The sequence below is a fragment of the Dermacentor variabilis genome, chromosome 9 (genome assembly GCF_050947875.1).
Source record: "Dermacentor variabilis isolate Ectoservices chromosome 9, ASM5094787v1, whole genome shotgun sequence".
NCBI lineage: Eukaryota > Metazoa > Arthropoda > Arachnida > Ixodida > Ixodidae > Dermacentor > Dermacentor variabilis.
The window spans coordinates 23,047,919-23,067,688 of record NC_134576.1 but is presented as its reverse complement, the minus strand read 5'-3'; the positions used below and the strand labels follow the sequence as shown (position 1 = coordinate 23,067,688).

The following is a 19,770-nucleotide window of genomic DNA, read 5'->3' as shown; positions in this document are numbered from 1 at the left end:
ACTGTACTGCTACAGGACCAGCCTGGAGGTACTCGACGGGCTGTAGTGAATGCTCCAGGGTGCTTACTCCGACGGAAGCACGTTATAGTCAAACAGAAAAGGAAGGTCTCGCAGTGACTTGGGCCATTTCACAGTACGACCAGTTTCTTTGTGGCCTAAGCTTCGAGGTAGAGACAGATCACCTTCCTCTGGTCACCGTTTTGGGTAACAAGGACCTAGAACTCGTGCCGCCTCGCATACAACGAATGCGGATAAAACTGATGTGATATCAGTACGTGGTGAAATATGTGCCTGGAAAGTACTTAGCTACGGCGGACACATCATGAGCTCCCTCTGATTTGCCAGCTGCTCGCATGGCAAACGCCCTGGAGTTGTTTGTCAGTGTCCGTTCAAGGAATTATCGCCTCTTGTAGCAAGACGGCTAGAAGATGTCTGCATACACCAAGCCCAAGATGGAGTCTGCTCTGCGGTCATGACGTATTGCACGAAAGAATGGGCAGACAAAAACAAGGTGCCGCTGCAGATCGCTCCATTTTGGAAGGAGAGAGACAGGTTGAGCATATACGACGGCATCCTTCTGCTAGACCGACGACTTGTCATTCCTTCAGCCTTGCGCCAGGACATTCTCGCCCTATTACACGAAGGGCATCAGGGAGTGCGCCGCTGCCAAGAACGGGCAGGGAGTCTGGTAGCCTAACTGTAACATGCACGTTGAGCATATGGTGAGCCAATGTGCCGTATGCGCCGAGACTCGAGTTCAGTGTTCTGAGCCTATGTTGTCCACAGTGACACACGACAGACCATGGCAACACCTTTGCATCAATCTGTTTCAACTTAGAGGGCGGAATTACATCCTGATTTTGATTATTATTCCAGGTTTCCTGAAGTAGTCTCCGTTGAGTCCACCACGGCACCAGCAGTCATCTTGGCGATCAAGAGCTGCATTGCCCGTTTTGGCTTATCAGACATCGTCTGGACCGACAACGGACCGCAGTTTGTGTCTAACGAGTTCACCGAGTTTGCGCAGTCATACGGCTTCTGTCACGAGACCAGCAGCCCAAGGTACCCCCAGAGTAACGGAGAGGCAGAGCGCATGGCGCGCACAGTGAAAGACTTGCTCTACAAAGGTCCTGCCTGATCCCTACCTTGCCTTGCTGTCGTACTGTGACACGCCCGGTCCCCGGCTCAAACCTTGATGGGAAGGAAATTACAAACTTGTCTCCCGAAACTACCGGAAAAAGTGGTGCCGTCGTTACCATGCCACACGAGTTTCAGGGAAAAGGACTCGTGGAACAAGGCACAGCAAGCGATGACCTACAATCGCTGCCATGCTTCAAGCCAATTGGCCCCTCTGAGTCCTAGAGACTATGTATGGGTCACTGACGCACGCTGCAATGGTGAAGTACTCTCGCAGGCCCAGCGTCCACGGTCCTACCTTGTTCAGACCCCCAGAGGCGTCCTGTAGCGTAATCGTTGACACCTGGTACTTCATTCATCGGAAGCGACCCCAGCTCAACTGGCAACTTCGTCGCCTGTCCCTGCCGAGGTCATGCAGCCTGCAGCACCTCAAGAAGATACAGCGCAGCCACAAGTAACGCCGCTGGAAACGGTGACACAGACTCGCAGCGGTCATATAATGAGACCACTGCAACGGTTGGACTCGTAGGGCCCTGTCCCATAGAAGGCGAAAAGGAGGGATGTAGAGGTCTGCACCTGTATATAAGGTGGCTCTACAATCTGAAAGCACCTTGTATATATATGAGGGGCTTTGGGGAGTGGGAATAAACATTGTTTTGGTTTCTGCCTTGCTGGTAGTCCACCTCATTCCTTGGATCCTGTGCAGAACAGTTACACCAGGTGCAAAACCTGCAGGCACCTTCAGAGTGACATTAAAATTAAAAGCACCGCAAGCAGCTGTACACACGAAGTGAAAACTAGCTTTACATGCATTACTTCCGACGTGATGTATATGCTCAGGTGTTCCTTCTGTAAGAAACAATATACAGTGGAATCTCGATGATACGAATCTCACTGGGTCATGAAAAATATTCGTATTAGCTGAAATTCGTATCATCGAAACACAATTAAAGCTAGCTAAATTAAATAGTCAGAGGTGAGCTCACTCGGGCACATGTACATAAAAAGCATTTATTTCTTGAAGAAAAAGTCTCTAATGTCCTCCTGCTTCTTTGTAAGGTTACTTAGCAGACTTTCTTCAAATCCATAAAAACGCGTGCACATGTCGTCGCTGATTTCATCCGCGGCCGTAGCAAGCCTCAGAACTTCGAGCGTGTGGAGCATTTCAGCCGCCGGTGGTGGTCCTTCGCCGTCGCCCACGTCTAACACAAAGAACGCGTCCCGAAGCACAGTGGCCACTCGTTCTGATGGCATGCGGAAAAGGAGGAAAAGCAACAAAAGCGCCACTGCTTCAAACTCTTCGCGCCCGGTCGCGGCCTCCGCGCTGTCCGGTGCCACGTCCGTGCCTCCGTACCAAAAGAGAAAGGGAGAAATGGCGTGACTGCGCGAGGTCGCATCCATCTGTGCGCTGGAATCGTGCCAACTGTGGCCTCTCCTCCACGCAGCGGCACAACCTCCTCCCCTCCTTAGCAAACGGCGCACCGGTGGGGGGGCGCAGCTGTACATAGCAACCACGACGTCACGCAATAGCGGTAGAATGAGCGCGCGCGCGTCGGCGGTGACAGCTGCACCTCCGCTCCTTCGCGAGACGTCTCGTTGCCTTAGAGTGAGTGAGACGCATGATATTGCCAAACATGAAAGCGAATGAATCGGAGCGCACAGGGCAGCAGCGACTGGCCATGTCACCGAAAAGCAAATCCAGGGAAGTGGAGCCCAGACGGCAGCAGCATGTGGCTTTTGCCAAGCACACTTTAGAATGTGTCTTCAGTAATTTTCGTATCAACCGACGCGGGTCAAAAATTTATTCGTAACAACCATTCTCTAGCATGTTGCAAAGTAATGGGGCTCGGTCGCGATCACAGAAAAATTCGTATCATCCGGAAATTCGTATTAGCCGTGATTGTATCATCGAGATTCCACTGTATCGGTGAAATAGGACAATCAATGAACGTCAGCTTAAACACATCGCGCATACACAGCTAAATAGCTTCCCAAAGCCGTCGCCGAGCATTCCAACCAAGCAGGTCATAACTTTGATAAACTCTACATCCTACAGTGAAATTTCTGTTCTGCACAAGACAGAACATACAGAAAATCATACCTCATCCGTAAGTTCAAGACATTCCAACCAATAAGCATAAAGATTTCAAAGGTAGCTATAGAATCTATCCGCTATGATAAATTTGAAGCTATAGGCAACAGCACTTAGTTATTTTTCATTGGGTTGCTTGTGTTTTTTTTTGTTTTTTTATTTTTGTTCCTACCTTTCTTTTTTGTTTTATTTATATTGTAATGAAGCAGATGCGCCCCTGTGTACGTGCCGACTGACGAGGAAGATGAAGGAAGCTGCCGTGATCGCGAGTGAGCCTCGTGCTACGGACAGCCCTTGCAGTGCCTTTACCTTGCGTTCCACAATGTTGTGAACGACAATACACCTCGTCGCATTTGGTGGAGGCTGCTGTGATCCTTCGCCTCGTCCTGGAGCTGCGCACTTGAACCCTGCCTACAAGATCGCCCTGCACTAGGCCTGATCTCGCCACCTCGTTGCCTGCACCACCGGCTGCCACTGTCATCTGCGCCGGCGTCCCTTGTCAACGTGACCCATCCATCTTCAGTGGGACCGCCGAACATGACGTTGAAGACTGGCTGTCATCGTATGAATGTGTAAGTGCCCATAACAAATGGGATGACCAGTCTAAGCTGACCCACGTGCCTTTTTACCTCACCGACGTAGCCAAACTTTGGTTCTTCAACCATGAATCCGACTTTACAAGCTGGTCCACGTTTAAAACTCTTTTTGCCAAAGTGTTTGATCGCCCAGCTGTGTGTAAGCTATGCACTGAACAGCACCTATGCCAGCGCGCACAGCAGCCTGGAGAGACATTCCCCAGCTACATTGAGGATGTTCTTGATTTGTGCAAGCGGGTAAATCCCAGCATGTCAGAGGATGACAAGATCAAACACATCCCCGAGGTCCTCCTTAACCTCTGCCAGAGCTTTGACGGGCTGCGCCGTCAACGTCCCATCTCTTGCCAGAACATTCAGAGCGCCAATTCCGTCTCGAGCATCAGGCTTTTTCCCGACATGACCAACTCGACCCTCTCACAGCATATCAAAGATTTTATTCGTGAAGAGGTGGCGAGGCAGCTCCCGCTGCTGCCTCACAGCGACGCATCCACTGCAGCAAGCCATCCGGACTCAGATATCCGAAGCGCTTCCTGCAGCTCCTACGACCCCCCCACCCAATCCTATGAGTGTGCCGTGGTGCCATACCGACTTTGCCACTCATCCTACGTCGCTCCCGCTCAGTTATGAAGCCATAGTTGCACGGCCACCTGCGCTGACAGCATCCTTTTCATCGCCCGTGCATCCGGCTTCATTTCCAGTTGCCCGACCGTCACCACAGTTTTTCAGTCCCACTGAGACGTGGCGCACTCTAGACAACCGGCCTATTCGCTTCGCCTGCGGCATTGCTGGCCATGTGGCGCGCTTTTGTCGCTGCTGCGCCCCAACTACGCGTACCACCTTTGACACGCCCAGCTACGTGCCACAATACGCCACCACGCCGCCACACCTCTATCTTCACCGCAACGTCTTGACACTGATCGCTGGTCGGAAACTCGGCGTTCGATTTCGCCCCTGCGTCGTCGAGTTCCCACTGAAGAGGGAAACTGACTGGTGCAGTTCCCGAGGCAAGAACTGCAAATAAATCGACGTTTTCAAGACCTCATTCTTCGCTGCAAATTGTTATTACAATTTTTGTAGCGAGAGTACCTGCAGTGGCACTAGTCGATACCGAAGCAGCCGTTTCCGTCATTCACGAGAACCTTTGTCGCAAATTACGAAAAGTGACTGGCCTGGTGCTCAACACTGCCAGCGCGCAGCGAATTCACCCTTCAGCTGTATGCATGGCCCGTGTCGTCATCAATAACGTTCTGTATATAATCGAGTGTTTCGTGCTACCATCGTGCTCTCACGACGTCATCCTTGGTTGGGATTTCCTGTCACGTCGTGCTGTCATTGACTGTTTTCGTGCAGAAGTGTTGCTTTTACCACAATGTGAATCACTGCTGACCAGCTCTCATCACTTTGCCGACAAACTCACTGTTGATGCCGACACAACCATGCCCCCTGAGTTGTAGATGGCTGTTGTCCTGTCATCTGATGCCACTGTAGTGTTCACGCCGTACGATTTGTTTGCTCAGCGCAGAGGCATTGTTCTTCCGTTTGCCGTGCTTACTATAACATCTGGGTCAACTGTGATTCTGTTCACCAACTACTACCAGTACCCGATCAGCCTACTGTGTGGAGAGACCGTAGGATACTTCTAGGCGGTCGACTACGTTGACGATCTCGATGTTCCTACCGACTCCCTCCGTCATGTTGACGCCATCGCTTCGGTGTCAGACTCATCACCTTCAGTGTGTTTTGACAACGCCATCGACCCTGCTCTTTCCCCATCTCACTGCCGCTAACTTCTCACTCTCCTTCACAAGTTTCTCTCTTCTTTCGACTTTCATCAGACGTCATTGGGCTATGCCACCGGTGTTTCTCACACCATCGACACCGGTTCCCACTCCCCCTTGCGACAGCGCCCATATCGTGTCACCGCTGAAGAGCTCCGAATCATCACAGAGCAAGTGGACGATATGCTCAAACATAGAGTCATCTGTCCCTCTCCAAGTCATTGGTCTTCACCTGTCGCATTGGTAAGAAAAGGAGATGGCTCCATTCGCTTTTGTGTCGACTACAGACGCCTAAACAAGATAACGAGAAAAGGTGTTTATCCACTGCCTCAGATCGATGACGCTCTCGACTGTTTACAAGGCACAGAATATTTCAGTTATCTGCGCTCCGGTTACTGGCAAATTCCAATCGCCTAACCGGACCGTCCGAAAACTGCATTAGTTACACCCGATGGCCTCTACGAGTTTAACGTCGTGCCCTTTGGGCTGTGCAACGCGTCAGCTACTTTTGAGCGTATGATCGACACCATCCTTCGCGGCCTCAAATGAAAGACCTGTTTATGTTACCTCGACGACATCGTTGTCTTCTCAACCGATTTTCCGACACACCTCGCTCGCCTGCATGAGCTTCTGACCTGTCTCGCATCTGCCAGCCTACAGCTTAACCTCAAAAAGTGCCGTTTTTCTGCGAGCAAGCTAACCATTTTGGGTCATGTTGATCTCAAAAGACCGCGTCCTCCCAGACCCAGACAAGCTCTGCGCTGTTGCGGACTTCCCGAAGCCCACGTCTATCAAAAACCTGAGAAATTTTATTGGCTTACGTTCCTATTTTTGTCGCTTCGTATGCAATTTTGCATCCATCATGGCACCCTTGACAAGTTTACTTTCCACCAGTAATGGCATAGCAGTGTGGTCACTTGAATGTGATGCAGCATTTCAGCAGTTGCGCCACTTATTGACCTCACTACTGATTCTTCACCACTACGATCCTGATGCTCCCATGGAAGTTCATACTGACGCCAGCGGAGTTGGCCTTGGCGCAGTCTTAGCACAACGGAAAGCTGGCTATGATGAATACGTCATCGCTTATGCGAGTCATACTCTAAAGAAAGCAGAATTAAATTACTTTGTCACAGAAAAGGAGTGCCTAGCGATCATGTGGGCACTAAGCAAGTTTCACCCATACCTTTACGGCCGTTCTTTCGCAGTAGTTACTGACCACCATGCCCTTTGTTGGCTTCCTTGAAAGACCCGTCGGGACGCTTGGGACATTGGGCGCTTCACTTGCAAGAGTATGACATCCGCGTCATGTACCGCTCCGGTCGCAAGCATTCCGACACTGATGCGCTCTCTCGCTCCCCACTGTCACCGTTGACCATCACTGACATTCTCACAGAGCCGCGCAAGGACCAAACACTTGTACTGTTACTTGACTACCTTGCCGCTCCGTCTGATGTCCCTTTGATACGAGCACTGCGTCGCCAGGCAGCTCACTTTTCCGTACGGGACAACATTCTATATCGCCGCAACTACATGCCTGACGGTCGGAAATGGCTCCTTGTTATACCTCGTCACATGCGCTCAGACATTTGCGCATCTTTTCACGCTGATCCCCTAAGCACTCGTGCCGGCGTCCTCAAAACTTACACAAGGTTGCATCAGCGCTATTATTGGCGAGGCATGTACAACTTTGTGCAAAAGTACATTCAGTCTTGTACTACATGCCAACAAGGCAAGACACCTACCCAGCGTTTAACAGGACCGTTGCAGCTGCTACCGTGCCCGTCTTGTCCATTCAATCTCTACTCTACGGCCCACTTCCATGTAGCAGGTGTGGAAGTCGGTGGATTATTATTACTTGCTACGCTGAGACTGCAGCTCTGCGAGCAGCGACCGCCCGTGACGTTGGTTTCTTCATCCTTCGCAATTTGTTCTTCGCCACGGTGCTCCCCAAGAACTACTGAATGATAGAGGCCGTGTTTTCCTGTCGGAGAGCGTACAAGCCCTCCTCGCTGAGTGCAGGATAATTCACCACAAATCGACTGCGTACCATCCCCAAACCAATGGTCTGACCGAGCGGTTCAATCGCACACTTGGCGACATGTTGCGGATGTACATTTCATCCGATCACTTCAACTGGGACACCGTACTCCCTTTTGTTACGTTCGTCCACAACACCACGACACAAGCGACCACCGGCTTTTCCCTCTTTTTCCTTGTGTATGGCCGTGAGCTTTCATCACCCACTGGACACCATACTGCCGTACCAACCTAATGCTACAGAGTATACTCCGCTTTCCGAAGTCGCCAAATATGCTGAAGATTGCCGTCAGCTGGCATGTGCCCTGACTAGTGAGACACAAGAACGTCAAAAGACAAGACATGACCGTGCTCATCAACCACCGCACAACTTTGCTCCTGGTTCGCTTGTGTGGCTTTGGATACCAGCCCACGTTCCTGGCCTTTCTTCTAAACTCCTGGCGCATTATCACGGTCTGTACCCTATCATTGAGGCCACTTCATTGGTCACCTACATCGTCGAGCCGCTCACAGTGTCACCAGACCTGTGTCGTTGTGGACGAGAGACAGTACATGTCAACCGCCTGAAATCGTATTATGACCCACTCATCTTCTCTGTGCCCTGAGTGGCCAGGATGGCTATGCTTCGATCCTGGGGCATTGTAATGAAGCAGGCGCGCCCCTGTGTATGTGCCGACTGATGAGGGAGACGAAGGACCGTGTCGTGATCGCGAGCGAGCCCCATACTATGGACAGCCCTTGCAGTGCCCTTACCTTGCGTTCCACAACGTTGTGAACGACAATACACCTCGTCGCAATACATTTATTCCATTTTAGTAATTCTTTTTCCCACAAGAACCATGTTTTGCCACTTCTTTTAATCTCTCTTTCAGAGAGACGCTAGATCACTGACCTCCAGCTCAGCAGATAATTCCCTCCACCCCCTTTGTTGTCCAGGCCCGCTCCACAAAAAAATTTTTAAATAACCATGCGCGGCTGACATAGCCTTGTGAATAGCATGCCTTTCTTTTCAATTCTACACCCTCGCCACTGACACACCCTCGTTCGTTGCCCACCCACCTGCTTTACCTCCTCTCCTCTTTAAAGGAACCCTACCTGTATATACTTTGCCAAGGAAAGAATATGTCACCTTGAAAAAGACAAGTCCACTTGTCAAAACATTGGCTCACTCTTTTGCCTTGTTCTTGTTTTGCTCATTGTTTTGAATTTCCATCTCCCACATTCCCCATCATTTCCCTAGAGTTCTTATATCAGACATTCCTGGTGAACGCTCTCATGTGGAGTCCACATTCTGTAAACTTGACAAAACTTACTGAAAAATTGAAGTTCTTATTTCCTTCTGCAAGACTCTTCTTCAGTTTCAGTTTATTATTCTTTAAGTACAATAAATTGGTAAGAGGCAATATACAGACGAGGGTCCCAAAGTCAAAGACTGCAACTGCACCCTCGGTTAATAATAACAATGTAGAGCTGTATTAAAGAAGAGCAAGCTAACTAAAAGAAACAAACACAATCATGAAAATACAACATAGAAAAATAAGATAAATGAAAACAAATTGAATGTATACAAGCCTGTTGTGCATAAAAGAAAAACTGCCAATACATACAAATGACAAATGTAGTGTAATGGATGACGTAAACTTAGTTACACATATAAAACAGCTTAAGGGCATGACTAAATGTATGAAAGGATGAAGATTTAATTTCGTGACTTCCTGATTATGAAGCTTAAAAGAAAGTAATGTGCTGAAATGAAATTTTTAATTGGCTGACGTAATTGGTGCCTGAAGGTGACATATAGTCAACTCTCATTAATTCAGCCTTGGGTAATTAGACTTTTCGTCTAATTTTAACATACTGGAAAGTCCCAGTCAGAAATCATACCATTAGCCATTAAAAAATACTTATTTAGTTTGAATGTGATATCATGCTGCTTCGTTTAATATGATCTATGCGTGCATCACCTCATACACACAGCAGTGTTACTAAGGCATGAAAACATGATAAATTCAGCAGGCAGCACATACTGTTTCCCTAGACATGAAGCAGTTTTACCTTCACTTTACTTTTAGTTTCAGAAGTTTAGTTTTCTTTTCAGCTCAGTGAAAAGGCAGCATGTGTCCGTGCTCGTTGCTGCATGCAGGTTGAGTCATGCTTCAACTGCAAAAGCAGAAAAGCATTACAGACTGCTTCGAGCAGTAAAAAAAGTTGCAATTTCGTCTGACAGGTGAAGCATTGATTGTGATAGCAAATTATTAGAAATTAATAACTGTATGAAGTGCTGTAAACATTTGCTTACTAGTAACTAAATGAACAAGCATGGCATCACACGCACAGGCAAAGAAAAACGCATCTCACTCGAATACAATCAGGACACTCGCTATCAGTATGCTGGTATGATGAAGAGCTGCGGCAGCAGCGAGCTAATCCCCTTCATACTGTTGCTCATCATCATCAGCCTGTTTTATGTCCACTGCAGGACGAAGGCATCTCCCTGCGATCTCCAATTACCCCTGTCCTGTGCCAACCGATTCCAACTAGCACTCGCGAATTTCCTAATTTCATCGCTCCACCTAGTCTTTTATCATCCTCAGTTGTGTTTTCCTTCTCTTGGTACCCATTCTGTGACCCTAATGATCCAATGGTTAGTATCTAACTAGCGCATTACATGAGCTGCCTAGCTCCATTTTTTCCTCTTGATCTCAATTAAAATATTGTCTATACCCATAAGCTCTCTGATCCAAACCGCTCTCTTTCTGTCTCTTAACGATACGCCTAGCAATCTTCGTTCCATCACTCATTGCGCGGTCCTTAACTTGTTCTCAAGCTGCTTTGTTAGTCTCCAAGTTTCTGCCCCATATGTCAGCACAGATAAAATGTACTAATTGTACACCGTCCTTTTCAATGATAATGGTAAGCTTCCAGTCATGAGCTGACAATGTCTGCATTATGCGATCCAACCCATTTTTATTCTTCTGTTAATTCCCTTCTCATGATCAGGGTTCCCTGTGATTAATTGACCTTGGTAAACATACTCTTTCGCAGACCCTAGAGGCTGACTGGCGATCCTGAACTCTTGTTCCTTTGCCAATCTATTCATCATTATCTTTGTCTTCGGCATATTGATCTTCCAACCCAACTCTTACACTCTCTCTGTTAAGGTTCTCAGTCATTTGTTTTAACTCGTTTGCAGTGTTACTGAATAGAACAATGTCATCGGCAAACCGAAGGTTGCAGAGGTATTCGCCGTCAACACTTACTCCTAAGCCTTCCCAGTTTAATAGCTTGAATACTTCTTCCAAGCATGCAATGAATAGCATTGTAGAGATTGTGCCTCCCTGTCTAAAACCTTTCTGTATAGGTATCTTCCTGCTTTTCTTGTGTAGAACTAAGGTAGTTGTAGAACCTCTGTAGATATTTTCCAAGGTATTTACTTAAGTGTTCTGTACTCCTTTATTACTTAATGCCTCTATGACGCTGGTATCTCCACTGAGTCAAATGCCTTTTCGTAATCTATGAAAGCCATAGAGAGGCTTATTGTACTCTGTGGATTTCTCAATAACCTGATTGATGACATGGATGTGATCCATTGTAGAGTATCCCTTCCTGAAGCCAGCCTGTTCCCTTGGTTGACTAAAGTCCAGTGTTGCCCTTATTCTGTTGGAGATTATTTTGGTAAATATTATGTAATACGGGGAGTAAGCTAATGGGCCTATAGCTTTTAAATTCTTTAATGTCTACCTTTTTGTGAATTAGTATAATGTTTCCATTCTTCCAGTTTTCTGGGACCCTTGCAGTCAATAGACACTTCGTGTATAAAGAGCCGCCAGTTTTTCAAGCATTATGTCTCCTCCAGCTTTGATTAAAGCGACTTTTATTCCATCTTCGCCTGCCGATCTTCCTTGTTTCATGTCTTGCAAGGCCCTTCTGACCTCATCACTAGTTATAGGAGGAGTCCTGTATCCTGTTCATTACTGTTTCAACTTGAGGTATCCTGACTCCTCTGGGTACTGTACAAGTCAGTATAGAATTCTTCTGCTGCTTTTGCTATATCTTCGAGATTACTGATGATATTACCCTGCTTATCTTTCAGTGCATACATCTTGGTTTGTCCTATGCCAAGTTTATTTCAGGCTGTGTTCATTTTTTAAGGCTTCTTCAGTCTTTCTCACGTTATAGTTTCGAATATCCCTTATTTTTGCCTTGTTTATCAGTTTTGACAGTTTTGCAAATTCTATCCTATCTCTTGAGTTGGACACTTTCATTTTTGTTGTTTCTTTATTAGATCCTTTGTTACTTGGGAGAGCTTGCCTACTGGTTGCCTTGGTTCCTTACCTCCACTTCAATTGCTGCCTCTGAAGCCAACCTAGTTACGGTTTCATTCATTATCTCTATGTGATCTTCATCCCTCTGTTCGAAGGCAGCATATTTGTTTGCAAGTACCAGCCTGAATTTGTCTGCTTTTACCCTTACTACCTCTAGGTTAATCTGTTTCTTCTTGACCAATTTGACTGTCGCTCACTTTAACGTGAACCAGGCATGCGAGACACGTCATCAGTTATCTCGCTATCTCGGATCGGGTAGCCTTTGAAACAAGTGCAGCTTACCTCGAAGACAGAGTGCGTGCGTCAGCACTGAGCTGCGCCATGCGCAGCGGTAGATTGCGTGATGACTTAATACTGCTAATAATAGTTTTGCAGTCATATTTTGAAGATATGAATCGAGCAGCATGGTTCTGGACAGATTCTATTGCATCGATTAGATATGTTTGATGTGGACACCAAATTGCAGAAGCATATTCAAGTTTTTGTCGAAAAAAGTTTCGTATGTCATTTTACACGTGGAAGAGGGTGACAATGATAATGGTCTTCTGATGAAGCCTAGTGTTTTAGAGCTGTTGGCGATCAGGTTCGTGATATGTTCTGACCAGTTTAGATTGCTAGGGATTAGTATACCGAGGTAACAATATGTACTTGCGAGATTTTGACTGTATGTAATGAGTACGCATGGGTGATGTTAGTGTACTTGCGGGAAATTTGAATAAATTTGGATTTAAAAATGTTAAGCTGCATCAACCACATGGTACATTAGTTACGTATTAAATGTATGTTGTTCTGAAGAATGACCTGGTCACACTCAGTACAAATGCTGCAATAAAGGACACAGTTGTCTGTGAAAGGGCATATAGATGAAGTACTACAAAAGAGGTCATTATTATAGAAGAGAAAGAGAAGTGGACCAAGGACTGATCCTTGTAGAACTCCAGAATATACCTTGGTTGAGGCTGAAGGACTTCCTCTTATAACGGTCTACTGAAAGTGGTTGGTGAGGAAGAAATTAATCAGGGTTAAAATTTGCGAGTCTAGGCTGAGAGAAGAGTTTCCAGATTGGTCGTAGATGGGAAACACAATTAAATGCCTTTGAGAAGTCTAAGAATGTTACGTCAGTTTGAAACAATGAATCCAGGTTTAAATGAATCTCAGTGGTAAATTAAAAAAGCTGCTATTCACAAAACCAGACCGGAAGCCGTATAGATTGGTGAAAAAGAACCAGTTGTTATCAAGATGTAGGGCGATTTGAGAGTAAATTATATGTTTCATTAGTTTGCAGGCAATGCACGTTAAAAAGATTGGGCAATAATTTGAAGGATCAGACCAGTTACCACTTTTGAATATCAGAACTACTTTGCTAATCTCCCACTCATCTGGAAGCATGCTTCTTGTGAGGGATTGAGTAATGATGATTTGTAATAAATTACTTGATGGGACTACGGTTGCTTTGAGCACCTTAGCAGACATGTTATTGGGGCCGGGACTCCTTGATAATTTCAACTTGTCGATCAGCTTTTCGATGCCTGCTGCTGTAACTGTAACGGGCAGCATCTGAGAAAATTTGGGACCAGGAAAGTTTGGGATGTTATGATGCAGTTCATGAGTGAAAATCGAAGAAAAGTAGAAGTTCATCACATCAGATCGTTCATCAGGCGACACGTGTGAACTGTCTGGGTTAGAAAGTGATAGGTTGTGTGATTGATAGCTAGAAGGGGAAATCAGATTCCAGAATTTTTGTGGATTTTTGCTCAACATGTTTAGTAGATCCTGATGAAAGAACTTCCTTTTGGTCGTTTTCAAGAGGCTTGTATACTCTTTCAGACATGTGAAGTATTTTTCCCACCTGAGGGCTGACCTAGACGGAGCAATCCAGGCAGCCTTCGCAACCAGGCAGAGGCTAACCGCCTTCTTCGTTCATTGCAGAAATGCGCGTTTGAGGAGCGGAATCCGAAGCTGCTACCGTCACTGCTGGTGGAACCTACACGTGTCCACGGATCGTCCCCCTCCCTCCGTTCTCTACTGGCAAGCCGCACCTGCGCACTACTGTCCGATATCAACGGCGTCCCCTATATAACCGCTGCACGACGGTCCCCACATCATTCACGGAGCAATCCAGGCAGCCTTCGCAACCAGGCAGAGGCTAACCGCCTTCTTCGTTCATTGCAGAAATGCGCGTTTGAGGAGCGGAATCCGAAGCTGCTACCGTCACTGCTGGTGGAACCTACACGTGTCCACGGATCGTCCCCCTCCCTCCGTTCTCTACTGGCAAGCCGCACCTGCGCACTACTGTCCGATATCAACGGCGTCCCCTATATAACCGCTGCACGACGGTCCCCACATCATTCACGGAGCAATCCAGGCAGCCTTCGCAACCAGGCAGAGGCTAACCGCCTTCTTCGTTCATTGCAGAAATGCGCGTTTGAGGAGCGGAATCCGAAGCTGCTACCGTCACTGCTGGTGGAACCTACACGTGTCCACGGATCGTCCCCCTCCCTCCGTTCTCTACTGGCAAGCCGCACCTGCGCACTACTGTCCGATATCAACGGCGTCCCCTATATAACCGCTGCACGACGGTCCCCACATCATTCACGGAGCAATCCAGGCAGCCTTCGCAACCAGGCAGAGGCTAACCGCCTTCTTCGTTCATTGCAGGTGTGTATCCTGTATCTTTGATTACATCGATCTTAGGCTACTGGATTGCTCCGTTCGTGTTTGTGTCCAGCATGGGTGATAAGCCTCCTTCAACTATAAAAGAACTTGTAAAGGCTATGACTGACTTGAGTGCACAGTTTAACTCTAAGCAAAGTGAACTAAAGCAAGATATAAAGCATGTGATTGAATCTGAAATGGAATCTGTCAAAACTTCAATGGGCTTTATCAATGAAAAGTTCGAAGAATTTAGAACAGAGATCTCTGAGCTCAAAAAGACCCTGTCTGACGTGAAAAACGTAAACCTGGAAATGAAAAAAGAAAACAACCGACTCACAAATGAAGTGAAAACTCTCAGGCACGAATTGACTGAACTGCAGCAGTACAGTAGAAGAAATAACCTTGAAATCAAAGGCATCCCTCCAGCACCCACTGAAAATCTGATTTCAGTGATGACATCGATCTGTCATCTCTTGAGCACCAAGTTCGATGAATCCGATGTTGAAGCTATGCATCGTGTGCCCTCAAAAAACAAGGACGAACCCAACATCATTGTTAAGTTTACTTCCAGGAAAGTGAGAGACAGCATTCTGAAAACAGCGAAAAAGCAACGGCTGAACACTACACTTCTGAGCTTTGACGATCACGAAAATCCCGTGTTCATCAACGAACATTTGTGCCCGGCAAACAAAATTTTGCTAGGTAAAGCACGGAAAGCCAAAAAGGAAAAACAGTGGAAACACGCATGGGTATCAGATGGCAAGATCCTGATGCGCAAGACAGATACCTCGCATGTTCTACATATAACCTGTGACGCTGATCTTGCTCAGGTAGTCTAGAAACATGGCCTTTTCCGTCGAGGAAATCAGTGCTAAGTGGCACGAGAGCGAAAACCTTTCCATTTTTCATTGCAATGTCCGCAGCATAAATAAAAATTTAGACCAACTCACTGTACATTTATCGCAACATTCTTTCCAGTATGATCTTATCGCTGTAACTGAAACCTGGCTTAAGAAAGGAGAAATACCGTACATACCGGGTTACACAACGCTATCTTTACCAAGAGATAGCACCGCACGAGGGGGTGGCGTTGCTCTTTTTATAAAAAACGGCATAGATTATCAACAGCTCTCGGATTCCTCTCTGAGCTCTAATACCACAGAAGCACTTTTTATTCGCCTTAAGACAGACGTCGTAATAGGCGTGGTATATCGTCCGCCAAACACGTGCACAAGTCAGTTCATATCTGATATGGAGTCCATTCTGGTTCCTCTGATGTCTTTTAATAATCAGTTAGCAATAGTTGGTGATTTCAATATCGACTTATTAAAGGATGACTGTCCAGATTATATTTTCTTACTGGAATCGTTCAACCTCAAGAATGTTATCAATGTGCCCACTAGAATTACACATCAGTCTGCAACAATTATTGATCACATCTTATGTAACCGTGATATGGATGCCTGCGCTGGTGTTTGTAACCAAAACATTGCTGATCACTGTTCAACTTTTCTGTTTCTGCCACGGTCGGGTATCGATTGTATTTGCCCTACCCATACCAATGTATTTTCACGGGTGGACTACGCGCATGTCAGGCGTTTGCTCGAATCTATTCATTTCGAAAATCTGTGTCACAGTGACGTTCACACAGAATTTGCTAACTTCGTATCTGCTGTTTCCGATGCAATTACTAAGTCAACACTGAAGTTTTCTCGGCGCAACTACAAACATGCCATATGTCCTTGGATTACTGAGGAAATACTCACAGTATTGAAAAAGAAGGATTCATACTATAATAAGCTCAAAAACAACAGAACAAATGCTTATTACTTGAAACAGTTTAAGTATTACAGAAACAAATCCGTGGCGCTGATGAGAAAATCAAAGAAATTGTATTATACTAATTTGGTTAATCGTCAAGGAAATGACACAAAGCAAGTATGGAAGATTGTAGGAGAAGTTACGGGAACAGCTAAAAGAAAACAGATTGTTCCTGTCAACTTGTCAATAGAGACTGCAGACCAGTTTAATCAGTTCTTCACAACATACGGTCAGAACAGTGCGCAACCTACTCCCTTAGCTTCAGTGACATCCGACATACCTCGATGTATTAATAATGAATTCAGTTTCTCGAACATTACTAGCGATGAAGTTGCAAGTGTTGTGGCGAACATGCCCACGAATAAAGCGGCCGGGCCAGACGGCATAATGGCTAAGGTAATCAAGGACAACATTGATTTGTTTTGTGTTCCTTTGTGCAGAATATTCAATCATGCGATACACTCTAGCTTATACCCCGATACTTTAAAAGTTGCAAAAGTTGTTCCGATATTTAAAACTGGTGACCCTAACAACCCGTCTAGTTACAGGCCAATATCTGTACTGAGTGTCGTCAATACCATTTTTGAAAAATTAATTGCTTTCCAACTGAAAACCTTTCTTGATGTTAATCATATTATTTGTCCTCAGCAACACGGATTTGTTTCTAGCAGGTCCACGTCCACGGCTGTAGTTACTCTATCACAGCTTATCCTATCTGCTCTTCATAACCATAATGTTGCTGTAAGCGTATTTATAGACATCAAAAAAGCTTTCGACACAGTTTCACACTCCATTCTTTTAATGAAACTGGAAGCATATGGTGTGCGTAGCGGGGCCCTTGAATTCTTTAAAAGTTATCTTTCTTCACGACAGCAGCAAGTTGTCCTCAAACAGTTCAAGTCTGCACACCAAACTGTTACGTGTGGTGTACCCCAGGGGTCAGTTCTGGGACCGCTTTTATTTTCGCTCTTTATTAATGACCTCCCCAATGCAATACAGTGTTCTCAAATTTTGATGTATGCGGTTGACACTGCACTTATCTTTACTGGCAACTCACTTGAATCAATAGAAAATCCTATTAACAATGAACTCCAACGTATCTCGACCTGGTTTCGTAATAATCATCTAACTTTAAACACTGAAAAAACTAAATATGTTATTTTTCGTTCAAAACAAAAGTGTATTGAATTAAGTGATTTTTCTATATGTGTTTATTTATTTATTTATTTATTTATTTACATTACCCCTAAGGGCCCTCACATGAGGGTATTACATAGGGGTAATAGTAATAATAATTGATAGTGTGTCTTCTTTTAAATATTTAGGGGTCATGTTCGACTGCCACTTGTCTTGGAAGGAACAGGTGCACAGTGTGTGTAAAAAGGTTGCGTACGGTTGTTTTACCTTGTCTAAGGCACGGCGGCACTTTCCACCTGCTATTCTTAGATCACTGTATTTTTCATTATGTCACAGTCATCTCAGTTATTGCAGTGAATCATGGGGAATCACATACAAAACGTATTTAACACCATTGCTAAGACTACAAAAACGTGCCTTGAAAACCATGGGATTACCTTCTTCGAATAGTTCTAACAATAACATTTTTGACGCAATGCAAATCATGTCATTCACAACCTTACGCGATTACAAAATAGCTCTTATGGTTAATAATATTATAAATACCAACTACCCCTTACCTCTTGGTGCATTCAGTATTCCCGTCCGCAACACTAGACAAGCCAGCAATGGCAATTTTAACCTTCCTATTTGCCATAATGCGTACGGAGAAAGACGAATAGAATTTACAGGAGCGAAAATTTGGAACTCGTTGCCAATTGAAGTAAAGCAAGCTAGGAATTTCAAACTGACATGCAAGAAACATTTTTTGGGAATGGAAGCAAGGCTACAAAGTTAGTTTTTCTTCAATGTGTTTGTGATTGCTGTCCTATATGTTATTTTGTATTGGACCGCTTACTAGCCTCATTGGCTATCGGTCCAAATATCTGTGTATACATTTTGTTTGTGTTACTCAATAAAGACTTCTTGATTCTTGATTCTAGCCATGCAAAAAATATATTTTTTCTTCTGAGATAGCTTCTTTAGGGCACTACTGAACCAGGTTTTGCCAGAATCGCTATGAATGTAAATGTCTGGAATACAGGCTTCAATTAGTGCCAAGAGTTTGTGCTGGAATATTAGCCAGTTTCGGTTAATGCCATATTTACTCAATTCTAACGCGCACCTGTTTTCCGTGACCAAAAAGAAAAATGAAAACCTCGATTGTAATGCGCACCCGTTTTCCATGACGAAAAAAAAAAGAGTACAATACTGCGCACCTCATGCTTTCATATAGAAATACTATTTTCTCTAATCTGGAAAAAACAGATTTATTCCCAATACACTAAAGTTGCGGTGAATAAAAACAAAAATTGAAGTAACTTACCTTGCCGCCAAGATTTTCACTGCGCTGGTAGAGTCGCGTGGGGCAATAGATATCACTCATCGTAGCTATCAGACAACTCCTTATCGCTATCAACAGACCAAAGCATTTCATCCTCGGTGCGGTCCGTGGCATTTGAAATCCCGCACTTTTTAGAGGCCTTGTTGGCGATGGCAGACGGGATCATGCACCGTGCATCTTTCACCCAATCCAGCAAATTCCTGCAGTGAGGCACGCTTCATTTTATTGGCGGGCGTGAATTTGTGGCAGCCACTGATAAGCCATTTGGTTTAAAGCGCTCAAATTCTTGTCTTTCACTCACTTGTTCAAACAAACATCGAGCAGCTAGAGGTGCGATATCATGCCACCAGGTATTACGACAAGGTCGAGGTTGCATGCAGCCAGGTTGTCCTTGATTCGCTGGTCAAGGTGGCACCTGAACGCGTCGAGCACAAGCATCCCACACAGATAAACTGCCGCTGGGTCTCTTCCGCCAAACATTATCAATCCAGTCAGCGACCAAGTCCGTGGTCATCCAACCTTTTTCATTTGCGTGCAGAATCATGCTACTCAGAAACAATTCCTCTTGGGAGCATCTTCCGTCTGAAGATAAGATACGGAGGCAGCTTGTGCCCATCCGCAATGCACCAAAGCTCTGCGGTGACTCTAGTGTTTTTCGTGGCTGGAAGACAAAACGCGCACTTGCTTCACCCCCTTCTTCTCAACGGTTGTGGTGGCAGGTATGTCAAAATAGAGTGGCGTCTGATCTGCATTTCCAATCTGTCCGAAGTGGTAGCCGTTTCTATGGCACAACTTCAAAACATACCGCTGAAAACTGTGCAATTTCTCTTCATATTTTTCAGGCAATTTTTGGCATATTCCTGTC

The 19,770-nt window shown here is 45.6% G+C and overlaps 2 protein-coding genes across 3 annotated transcripts in view; both read left to right on the top strand.

Annotated features, from left to right (window-relative positions):
* Positions 1-19,770, top strand: part of LOC142592547 (mitochondrial tRNA-specific 2-thiouridylase 1) — a 170,946-nt gene that overhangs the window by 141,805 nt on the left and 9,371 nt on the right. The gene's annotated exons all lie outside the window — the stretch shown is intronic.
* Positions 4,075-18,495, top strand: LOC142557873 (uncharacterized). The gene is made up of 3 exons (XM_075670086.1): positions 4,075-4,280; positions 13,834-14,626; positions 17,770-18,495. The coding sequence occupies exons 1-3, from the start codon at positions 4,075-4,077 to the stop codon at positions 17,968-17,970; spliced, it is 1,200 nt and encodes a 399-aa protein (XP_075526201.1). The 3' UTR covers positions 17,971-18,495.

Excerpts from the sequence above, each read along its gene's own strand:
- LOC142557873 (XM_075670086.1), top strand. The coding sequence starts at position 4,075 with ATGTCAGAGGATGACAAGATCAAACACATCCCCGAGGTCCTCCTTAAC. Across the intron at positions 4,281-13,833 it reads ATTCGTGAAGAGGTGGCGAG|ACGGAGCAATCCAGGCAGCC; the intron begins GCAGCTCCCGCT and ends GGGCTGACCTAG. Across the intron at positions 14,627-17,769 it reads GCCTTCTTCGTTCATTGCAG|GGGTCATGTTCGACTGCCAC; the intron begins GTGTGTATCCTG and ends TTAAATATTTAG.